This window comes from Rhinolophus hipposideros (assembly GCF_964194185.1).
Source record: "Rhinolophus hipposideros genome assembly, chromosome: 18".
In the NCBI taxonomy this organism is placed as follows: Eukaryota; Metazoa; Chordata; class Mammalia; order Chiroptera; family Rhinolophidae; genus Rhinolophus; species Rhinolophus hipposideros.
Window position 1 is genome coordinate 53182473 of NC_138064.1, and position 12363 is coordinate 53194835.

General features: G+C 41.5%; 1 protein-coding gene across 2 annotated transcripts in view; it reads left to right on the top strand.

Moving 5' to 3' along the window:
• POU6F2 (POU class 6 homeobox 2) overlaps positions 1–12363 on the top strand; it is a 361096-nt gene that overhangs the window by 324375 nt on the left and 24358 nt on the right. For both annotated transcript variants that reach the window (XM_081080022.1, XM_081080023.1), the window contains one exon: positions 9770–9976. In XM_081080022.1, coding sequence (XP_080936148.1) covers positions 9770–9976 — 207 coding nt within the window. The remainder of the gene's footprint in view (positions 1–9769; positions 9977–12363) is intronic.

The window sequence follows — 12363 nt, forward strand, 5'->3', positions numbered from 1 at the left end:
AAGGACCTAGTAATCCCACTTCTGGGTATTTATCTGAAGAAACCCAAAACACCACTTTGAGGGGAAAAATGCATGTTCACTGCAGTATTATTTACCACGGTCAAGATGTGGAGGCAGCCTGGGTGTCCCTGCATGGATGAATAGATTAAAAAGAAGGTGGTACATACACACAATGGAATGAATATTACTTAGCCTTAGAAAAAAAGGAAATCTTGCCATCTGTGACTTAGAGGGTACTGTGCTGAGTGTAATAAGTCAGACAGCAAAAGATAAATGTCATATGATTTCACTTTTAACTGGAATCTAAAGAATAAAATAAACAAACGCAACAGAAACAAACTCATAGCTACAGAGAACATTTTGATGGTTACCAAACAGGAGGGGGTTTGGGGGTGAATTAAAAGGTGACGGGATTAAGAAGTACAAATTAGTAGTTACAAAATAGTCACGGGAATGTAAAGTAAAGCATAGAGAATATAGTCAATAATATGGTAATTACTCTGTATAGTGCCAGCTGGTACTAGTGGGGGATCACTTCATAAATTAAATAAATGTCTAACCACTTGAATGTCAACTCTAATTGAAAAAATTTAAAGGGGGGAAGACCAATAATCTTGTGATAGCGTGGTACAGTGTCAGATGGTTGTTGGACTTACCACGGTGATCACTTCTTTAGATATATAAATGTTGAATAACTATGATGTACACCTAAAACTAACATAACATTGTATGTTAGCTGTATTTTAATAAAAATATATTTTTAAAGATGATATACAAATCACTTAGACGAACACAAAAGAGATTGACATGGCATGCCACTCAGGATTCTCAGAACTCATTTTGATTTTTTGAAATCATAAAATCATATGCATTTAAAAATATTTAAAAAGTAGAGTTTCTGCCCCTCTCAGCTCAAGTGGAGATAAGACTGTGGAAATGGGTATAATATGGATGGTTTTGCACATCTAGACTTGTTCCTGAAATGTGGAACCTGGGTGAAGAAGAAAAGTGCTAAGAACTTAGCCTTTTCAGAAACCAAATCTGTTACCACAAACATTGCTATAAATATCCCAAATATCTTAAAGAAGTTAAGTAGATTATTTTTTAACGCTGAGTTATGAATTAAGTTGATAGTTTTGTGACTAAATATCTCAAATATTCTTCAATGTGGTAATCACTATACTGACCTCTACATTATTTGACAATATATATGTATAGTTTGTGAATGATTTCATCTGACAAGGCAGTGAACTTATTCCTGCTAACGTTGTACTTTAAAAATAGCTTTTGAAATTAAAAATTCCCAAGTTCATACCATTGGTAGAAATTATAAATTATTGATCTTAGAACAGCACAGTTAGAAAATCATTATATTAGTAGTGTATTAGTAATGATAAGATACATTTTTCTATAACCAAATTTGAAGTACCAGAGTAGAAGTTAAGTATATATGTATTATATATATATATATGTAAATGTCATATACATATGACATTTAAAATAGGAACCAGAAAACTATGAGAAACCACAACTGGGAGAATGCAGTGGCCCTCTTTACTTACATCTATGAAAACCTGCCTGATGGTTAGGGGTAAGAGTACAAATTGGTCTCCTGTGAAAATGAGGATACGATTTTATGTATGAGAAAAACTCAGCATAACTCTAATGAATTATGGTTCTTTGTTGTGAGAAATGACAAATTTCACGGTCTCACCCTACAGAACATTAAGAAAACATTACTAAGAGGAAATTGAAAAAACTAATATATGTTAGAGTGATGAGGACAACTTTTTTCTGATTGAACAGATAGATAAATATTGCATGCAAGTATGAAAATCCATTTAATTTTGCCACAACAATAGATATTCTCTTCACAAAAAGCATATGAACCATCTTGGACTCATGAAACTGGATGGTGATAACAGATGTATCTTTAAGGACACTTCAAGTGCCTTGGCTCCCCACCCCTTTTTTCTTAGAGGCTCATTTTGTTGTTTGTATGAATTTAAATTTTGCTTTCTGGCCTGAATTCTGAATTTGCTTATAGCACTAACTGATGCTAAATGCGGGCAGCACTTTCTTAAGCAATTGCCAGACATTTCCTTCCAAATCCCATTGCTCCAAAGAATTTGGAATATTGGCGATCACTGGTCCCAGGTTTAGGTTTTTTTGCTCTGTTAGCTACGGCTCTTTGTCTCGCATTTGCGAAGAAATGTAAAATAAACAGTTTAGAGATCCAGAGCTTCGTTTAGAATGTTTGTTAAAGTTTCTAAGGACCAAAGGTGACTTAAACTAAGACATGTTCTCCCAAGCAATAAATACCTTTAATCTGATTTAGTCACTTAATTTGGCACCAGCAGGCAAAAGCAGAAATGCCTCCCCAAATTCTTGGTATTTTTTGCTGCCATTAAAACGTAATGTCTTAGGTGAAGCCATGTAAACGTTTATAAAGTTGGTCTTTCTGCAAAATTGTGGCCTAACTGCAATAGTGATTCCCTTTTGAAGGGAAAAAAACAATGTTTTAGCAATTCCACAGAGTTGGCAGCTGCAAAGAAAATGAAAAGTACTCATAGTTTAATTTGTAGTCATTGGGAAAAGGAGAAAGAGATGATGAAAAGAAATGTTTCCAGTTCATCCTTAAGAATTTGTCTTCATTTTCTGATCTTTGTCCTATTGGACAAATATAACAAGTATTATAATGAAAATGTAAAACCTCTGAAGAAAGTTGGAAATTGAAGCATTCGATCATATTTACAAATATTTTCATTTTCTCCCATTGAAAATAAAGTAAGAAGCTACAAATTGAAACCAAGGTCACAGAGGGGTGAAGAAATTTGCTTTTATATGAGATGTCACACTTGCTCTTGTTGTAAATAACTAGGGATTGAAATACACATTTGTTTTTATTCCAATTTGGATTCTATAGATAGGACAATTATAATAAAAATTATAACATTAAAATTATATCAATGAATACATTTATAGATGAAGGGAGAGTTTTGTGAGAGCATGGTAGAATGAGCCCTTGTTTACCACATCATGAATTCACATGGATCCTCGTGGTAGAATCCAGGTAACAGAGGTTGTTGGACTGCAGTATGGTCGCTGAGAAGGAACACTGTTCCCTGAAAACACACAGGCATTCCCTACTGTGTGCTTCCAGCAGTTTCAATTTATGTTCTTGGGGACGAGAGGTCCCAATGAATGTATTCCCCACCGAACCCCTAGAGTAATCCAGCCTACTTGATGTTTGACTTCTGCAAGCATTTCAGCCGTCTCCTTTCTTACAATCAAAGTGATTTTAAAACAGAATTTAGGGACATCAGATATTTCTCAAACTCCCAAAATCTAAGACAGTGGTTGGCACATGTTGGGCCTTGATATATGGAATGCAGAAATCAAATTCCAATAATATAGGACATCTTCAAAGATTTTTAAAAACTACCATTATTCAGGGGGAAAGAACCTATTTTCGATGAAGGGTGAATTTAGCAGTCCCAGGACAGACATTAGTCTGTCCATATATCTGAGCATATAGTCATTAACTTTTGAGACGAGGAGAGGCTCCCATGCCCCATCCTGAGAGAGAAGAAGACACAGAGTTTCACAGGTTCTCTGTGTCTGCTCCAACTGTGAGGGGTGAGCTCTGGACCATCTGACTGGGTTGCAGAACCTGCCTCCAATCGTTCAGCATGAAGGTCTCATCCCTCCTTGGAAACATGGCGCCTACGGAATCTCAGTGCCTCCGTGGAAACTTCCGACTTAGCATTCTTTTACAAGACAAGGAAGAAGTCATTATTTTCCATGGTGAACTACTGATTTTTCTTCCTCAGGGTAAACTATTTTCATGATGAAATTATAAAATTCAGAAAAATTCAAAAGATCTTTTGCAATTTAATGCAAAAACCCAGGAGTTACCACAAAAGCATAATGAAGTTATGAACAAACATTTATTGAACACCTCTTTGGTTATTAAAGCATGGTGTTGGGTGCTTTGCATACATTATCTTATTTAGTCTTCACAATAACCTTATGAAGTGGGAATTATTATTCCCACTTCAAAGATGAGTAGACTGAGGTTCTAAGAAGTGAATTAATTCACCAACAATCTCCCGTTAGTGGCAAAGCCTGGACTTGAACCCAGGCAGTGGAGAATTTTTTTCTTCTCTATGTATATCTTAAACTCTATGAAGAATTACCTTTAATTAATTTTTAAAAACTTTTAGGGGAGAGGATTGTTTTTATTGTTGTTATTGCTGTTTTTATAACATCACTTTTCATGCAAAGTATGTTTCTCATAAAGTGACTGAAAGTGACATTTTAAAGATCATGACACATCCAATTCTTCACGCTTGTCTGTGTTTCTAAAGTTGAAACCAAACATAGAGCACCCAGCGAGAATCCTAATTCTAACTGACAGTGAAGAACGTTGTGTAGGTAGGTATTCCCAGGGATAGAGTGCCTATTGATACCCATAATACAGGCATGAAAATCGTATGAAGTTCTTTCTCACAGTTGCTCATTAAGGAAATGTGTGTCATCCGCTTCTTTCAAGTTGGTCTAAGATAATTTATCTCATATCCTGGGCTTTGATATGCGACCTTCAGGCACACTGCCATTCCCTATGCTCATACCCATGTCAGACATTGTAATCAGTCATGGCACTGTTTCTTCTTGAACTCTGGAAACTCCAGATCTCAGGGAAGCCACAACCAACTGATAGGTTTTGCTTGCAAGATTAAATCTATGTGTCCTTAGTTGAGTGCCTTCCTGTAATTGAACTCCTTCATCTCCTTATCTTCATGCCTACTATTTTCTGATTCAGATATGCTGCTAGAGGACCCTCTCAATATTCATACTCTCTAGTTCTCTATCTTGGACATAGCTAAGTGAGAGAAAGCACTAAATTGTATCTTGCAATTTTGTTTGGGAAATAATTGCATTCTCCTTCTCTTCCTGGAATCAACATCAGAGCTGCTAAAATAACTCTAAAGTGAGTTTAACCTTAAACCTGAGAGCACAATGAGACTAAAATGAATGTATTACATAAAGAAGACAAAATCTTCCCTTGGAGGAAGAGAAAAGAGTGAGTACAGCCCTACCAGGTGATTGGCTGTTTTCATTCTGGTGATTACTCACCACCACCTCCTCGCTTCCCAAATGCTACAAGCTCTTTGTTCAAGAATGGACATGGACGGAGTAATGCTAATGTAACAAAACCCTCTTGACCAAAAAGTGCTGAGGTTACACAAACATTTGGTAAAGAATTGTCTCTGCTAATGGAGTGAAAGACTTGAGGAAGTCACCGATTTATAGCATTAGTAGGTTTCTTTTTCTTAAAGATAGGTGCAACAAAATTACTTATCAATTTGACATCTGCAATCGCATTCTCCATAGCAGAGTTTAACACCATATTCCGACATGTGGCCCATCACACAACTTGTCTGGATGCCCTGAGCTTCTGTGATACCACCCTCCACTGCTGTTGATGACACACACCTACATGCTGGCAGCGAATAAATTCAGCACACTACCCTCCATCACTCATAATTCATCCCTACTGAATACCTCAACTAGACTGAGGTCCATAAGGACACTATAATGATAACTTGGTGGCCTAAAAGACTTACGTGGCCCTGAATCGCTGGGTTTTGCTACAATTGCAAGATAATCTTTATGATGGCTAAAATTATAATTGCTGCATTAATGTTAGTCACATTTATGTGTAAGCTTCCCAAATTCTTATGGAAATAAGGATGCATGTGCTAATAAATACTAGTAGTCATTTAACAATTTTTCCATTGCTCTTGCAACATGAACTTATTCTCAGTGGTGGTTTATGCTCTTAATTCCTCTAAGGAAACAAACGGGACAGAACATGAACAGCAACAACCAAATAAGACCCCTGTCAGAGAGGCTGGAACTCTTTTAGGCAACAATTATCATTTACAATACCAATACGGGTCTTGGCCTGTTTAAAGCATTCTTCAGAGATGAATCATTACTGTTACAGTCAGGGCAGAGACATACATGATCATCGCAAACGATGCCTGAGCTATTTGCTGTGGAACCAATGGAGCACTAACTTCACTCAAAGCTTTCTAATGTTGCAACCTAGGCATGAGTAGGCCATGCTTTTTGAACCGAAGTGGAAGTGAACTAGTCAAGCAACCCCTGTGCCAAGGATTCACTGAGGCATTGGCTTCACACTTGGACGATGACAGTAGCAGCATAGTGACCGAACTCCTGGTCTGCAGCCTCTCACCCCTCCAGTCCATTCTACCACGCTATCACATTCACACCTGAAATAGTTCCTTTTCAGCATTCCTCCTAACCCCCTCCTCAAAAAAAAAAAAAAAAAGACACAAAACAAAACAAACAAACAAAAAATCCATTCCTCAAAACCCCTTGCCTGGATGGAATTTGACCCTTTCAGACAGACCTGTCATTGCTTCACTGTCTCCACCCTCTTTTGCATCCATGTTTCTCACCTCCAGGCTAGAGTCTTGTTTGGAATGATTGCCTTGCCAAGTCTCACCCAACCTCCAAAACCCTGCTCTGCCCCCATTTCTTCTGTGAAGTCTTCTCTCCTATCCCCATCTTTCCTTCTCTCACTCAGTCCCAATATTCTTTTGATCATCCACCATGTGTGTACAGAGATTCTTATCGAATAGCCCTGCGTATCATTTGGTGCACAGCACTTCTCCATCGGATCGTTAGAATCTGCATGCGTGTGCGTCTTATCATCCCCTCCTCTGCCCCAATAGCATCTTCTGGTGCCTTCCATGGCAGATGAACCCATGCCTTACATAAAGCGGGGTCTGCAGGTACTCTGCCAGAGTCCTCAGTATCTTAGCAAAGCAGGAATTTGTTTTGTGCAGTTTATGCCTTGAGCTTAGGGGCCATTTTTGCTCAGTGACATATTCTCCCACTTATTTCTCTTATCAGTAAATCTTTAGTTCTGGGAGCCAGAAACTCAAACTCCAAAAGCTAGTCCCAAGACCACAAGTGTCTCAAAAGCATCCTCTTTCTATCAAGTCACTTTCCCTGATGTCAAAATTCAATTTTAATGTCCTGATGGAGTTGAAATATGTGTAAAAGTAAATACTTCCCTTGATATCAAAAGGTTTTTAATTTAAAATACAATTTCCACAGGTAAAATTTCACTAATGCCAAGCCTCACACTTTGGCTGCCTCAGCTTGTTTCGTTTTCTTGTTTCAATATTTGAAATCAAAGTCTGAGGAGGAGTTTTGGTGAGACCTATGGAAGTGCTGAGAAGAATGGGAACCAGCCTAAGGAAAATAGGCACATTGCAGAATTTTTAGACAATAGTGTGCAACTGTCTCTACCATTTGATGAACGGGAGCAAATTAAAATCAGCATTTTGTAGTACATTGGAGGATGTTAGGAAATTACCCAGAGTGCACTGCCAAATTTTTGACATGCTGAGATGGTCAGTCCAGCTCCCCTGAAAGGGGAACAAGAATGAGAAACGTATAACTTCACAGAAGGCTTCCTGACTATAATGACCCCTGACCCTGCCCTTGCCTGCACCCTGGGCAAACTCTCCTTATTAAGGGTACATTTAGTTACCGTTTCAGATGCACCTGGCTCTGACACTAGCTCTGTCCTACTCTCAGCAAGTAATGCTAGGTCCAAAGAAAGAAAAGAGGAGCAGATGGAGAGACCTAAGAGGTGCCATGTTTTAGTAATGTCGCAGAGTAGTGTGTGGAAGCGAGGCCATGCGCAGGGAAGAGGCTTGTGAGGCGTTTGCGTTCACTGTTTTCTTCTTTTCACCCAGAGAGCAGACAGAGCATCTCATTACACAAGCCAACACAGACTCGTGTCAATCTTCTCGGAGCAGAACACTTCTCTCTGCATCACAGTGTGTTCTATAGCTGTCAGGTGCTGTGCCTCTCTCGGCTCCTAAATGCGCTGATATCTGCCGAAAATAGAACCCACAACCCTGCCACCTAAATGAACCCAGCATCAACTCAGGCCAATCAGATGGAGTGTGGTTTTCAAAGCTGTGACTCGAGGAAGCCAGAGTGGATGGGTCAGCCACAAAGTTGTCATAGGGCATTGTAGAAAAGGGGACTGTACAGTTCACAGTGCAAGTGTGGAGAGGGGACGTATCCTGCATGGGTGCAGGACAAGGACGCTGCTCCCCAGGCCTCTCCACATGGCCTGTGGGGACACAGGGACAGCCTTTGGATACTGAGCTGCTTAATGCAGGAACACTCATCGATAAAGTGCTTATGCGCTCCGCTCTATTGATGTGGACTCCTCCTGACCTTGCTGGCACTTGATGGGACATGCTTATTGCTGATGCTGCAGGATGGACATCGCAGGCTTGCTCAGTGGGCCTGAGGCGCTGCAGACTCCCGGAGGGACTGCTGACCACTCACAGTAATTACCTGACCTTTATCGGCATCCATTGACAACTGCCATTGATACCTGATATTCTCACAGCTCCTCCATTAGTGCTATCCCACAGCGACTTCTGTGGTGGAAGCAACTGCCAAATGAGGACGGGGAAAGAGGGGCAGTTTCCCTGTCATGATCTGTGTCACCGAATGGTGTGGTCTCGTGGTTCTTCTGTGGTCCCGGTGGCAGCTGAGTCTAGAAGCCATTCATTTAAAAGCATTTACTGAGAAAATTTCAAAGCCCACTTGGGGTACTGTGGGGGTAGAAAATGAAATCATTCATGTATAAACTCAGTCCACAAGCAGCTTATTATCTGGTGGGAAATCTCAGACTGAATGCAGTGCTTCTCCAATGTTCTCTATGTGGTGGCAGCCAGGTGACAATGGCAAAGCAGGCATTTGGGGTCAGCCAGATGTGGACTCCAGCTCCAGCTCAGTCCATCACTTACAAATTCCTCCATCAGGTCAGAGCAGAGCCACCATTGTCTTACCTATTGAGCAGGATGGGACTAATGCCCACTTCTCAGAGCTATTGTAAGAACATGGAATGAAATGAAGTCATACATGTGAAAGCACTTCCTCAAAGAGCATTACTAATTTGTCTTGGTGGCCCCAAGCCATGTCACCACAGGTCTCGTCTGGCAGGTGGCCCTGGCAGATCCCTAGCAGAGCAGAGCTGCTTAACCATCCCATGGCATGGGGAGCCAACCTCGAGCTCCACGATGCCCCCAGGAGAGTCCACACATTGGAAACATAGATCGCATTTTCATTTTTGACAGATTAAATTTGTCTCTAACAGTCTCCCTGACTCCAGAACCTGGACTCTCAACCATGAGCACCAGGTACAGAGGCCCCTAATCCTGCGGGGTGTCAGGCAGCCCACCCCTGACTTTGAGAGAGGAGCAGAATGCCAGTGAGGGAAGGAGGAAAGGAGAGAGAGCAGGAGAGTGGAGGCAGAGGAAAGGATGTGCGATATGGTGCCGAGGAGCTACTGTGGGGAAGGGATGTGGCTCCCCAGCTGGAGAAGGGTGTGAGCACCAAGAGAAGTCTACCCTCTCTCTGGTTCTGAGACAAAGCAGATGTCTGTGCTGCCCTGGAAGAAATCACGTTTCTGCCATCTCTGATGCTTGGTTTTGTTTTTAACTGTTTTCCCTTTGGTCCATGTGTGCCTGTCAGATGCCCATCCCGTGCCACTTTCTTCCACACATGCAACTGCGGGCCTGTTTACAGCTCCTGAGCTGACTCCAGGGAGCACCCAGCTCCAGAGACCAGGAAGGAGTGGTCTTTAGGTTCAGACCCTGAACAGAGCCTGGCACCTCATCTCTGGGCCCATCTCTTGCAGATTATTGGGACCATTCCTCTGATGCCGAATCCGGGGCCCTCAAGCCAGGCAGCGGGCAGCACTCAGGGCCTGCAAGTGCAGCCAATCACCCCCCAGCTCCTGACCAATGCCCAGGGCCAGATCATCGCCACGGTCATCGGGAACCAGATCCTGCCAGTGATCAACACACAGGGCATCACACTCTCACCCATCAAGCCCGGCCAGCAGGTAAAGGCTCCATGTCCAGGTGGCCACGGCTACCTGGACACCTCTCCTTACCACCCTTCTTCTGTTTGGTCACCCTCAATGAAAAGCAATTTTTTAATTATAAAATATTTAATTTCACTAATCCTAACATATCAACACTTAGAAACAGGCATGTAGCTTTATTTTTCATTCTTAGTGTATGTGGGTAAGAACAAAACAACTCTCTAATATAAAGTATGAATATATTAAATTATGAACAGACACAATGGCCTAAAATAGGGATGTGTTCTTATTTATCTATGCTGTGATACTTGATTTCCAGACAATTTTAAAAGCAGTCAAAAAGAAACTAAGACTACTTATGTCTTAATTGCAAATGGAAAAAAAATTATTAAACACCACGAGATTTCATCCTGGTGCTGCTGAGATTGATGCCTACAAATTAGGGCATACAAAATAGGAAGTTCCACTTGGTTGAATTTCATTAAAGCCTTGACAATCCAGTTCATTTTTTTCATTCAAACATCACCAAAGCACTTCCTGTGTGTTACACTAAAGGCTGGGTTTACAGCACTGAAGAATAGAGACGTGGTCCCTGACCTCAGGGAGCTTCTGGTTCATTGGTTCCTCCTACAAACATTGTTTTGATAACCAACTGTAGAGCAGGTCCCTACTGAATGCTAGGAAACAGGGATAGAAGAGCCGTTCTTCCTGATATTGAGGAGCTCCTAGTCTTCTAGAGAATGCAGATACAAAAGCAAGTCCCATTGTGCAATAAAACAGAATATGTCCCACGACAGGACACGTGCGCAAAGCTTAGTATCAGCACAGAGATGGGAGTGACCAACTCTGTCCAGAGAGTTTTTTTGTCCTCACAGAGAGAATGACTTGGAGACTGAGTCTTAATGGGTGAGTAACAGTTAACCAGGTGGGCTAACCACATTCCAGGCAGGGGTAACAGCAGGCAGAGTCAGGGGAATGTGAAGGACAGCGGAGTATTGAGAAGCAGTAGAAAGGTTCATGTGACTGGAGCATAGAGAGGGCTTTGTAATCAAGCTGGAAAGGATACACTTTGTCTTTATGTGATTTGACCACTTTATGCATCATCTTTGTGCCCCAGTTTCCTCATCTGTAAAATAGGGTAACCAGTACCTACCTCACAGGTAGTTGTGAGGGTTAAATGAGCTCATATATATGAAATGGTTAGAATAATGCCTGGCATGCAGTAAGCACTTATATTGCCATGATGATGGTGATGATGATTTGTTTACCTTGAAGCCCTGGAGGTCTATACAAGGGATTTAAGAGGGCGATGGCACTCTCAGCTTTATTTTTCAAGAAAACAACTCTGATAGTAGACAGAGGTTGAAGTGAAATGGTGAAACATCTATTATGAACAAACCATTTGGGAGACTATAGTAAAACACAAGTGGAAACCACGAGAGCAGGCACTAGATAGTTGAAACTAAGGATCTCGAATTGCAGGGGAGCTCAGAACAGGATCTGAGAGTCATGACGACACACTTTGTAGCTGAAAACAAGACATCCAGAGAAATGCTGAGGAGCAAGGGAAGGAAGGCAAAGGAGTCACCTTGGAAAACATCAGCGTTTCAGGAATAAAAGAGGAAGGGAGAGAGAAGAAATGGCTGGATAAGTAGGAGAGGAACCCAGAGTGTGTTGATCTAACATCCAAGAATTTTAAAAAGTAGGACATGGACAACAGTGTCAAATGCTGCAGAAATGAAATCAGGTAAAGCAATGGAGAAACATCATTTCTTCTATTACTTTGTTGTAATGTCTTAAAGTCTGGATTGCCTCTGCTTGAAACATTTGAGACAAGTGACTGGGTGAGGTAGGAAGCCAGACCTGGGCAAGCCTAAGGCCCAGGTAGGAAGCCAGACATGGGCAAGCCTAAGGCCCAGGTAGGAAGCCAGACACAGGCAAGCCTAAGGCCCAGGTAGGAAGCCAGACACGGGCAAGCCTAAGGCCCAGGTAGGAAGCCAGACCTGGGCAAGCCTAACGCCCAGGTAGGAAGCCAGACACAGGCAAGCCTAAGGTCCAGACTTGCAGCTGGAAGCTGCACCGACAAACAAAAGTGGTGGGAAGAAAGATGGAGACCAACAGTGAGTGTACGACTGAGTATAGGCTTTATGAGTTGTTGGGATGCTAACATAGACAGCCTTTAGCAAGGAAATGAAATACAAAGGGAACGGGAAGAAGAAAACACTGATATATTATTCATTGGCAACAAAGCAGAAATGTCTGTCCAGAGACCTCATCCATTTTTGGCTTTTGAACCAACCATGAAAACAGCTCATTCTTGGTGGCACTCAGAGGCTATGCTTGGAAAATCCATTTGCTTGTTCAATAAATATAAGAAATCTGTTTAATAAAAATATTTGTTGGCC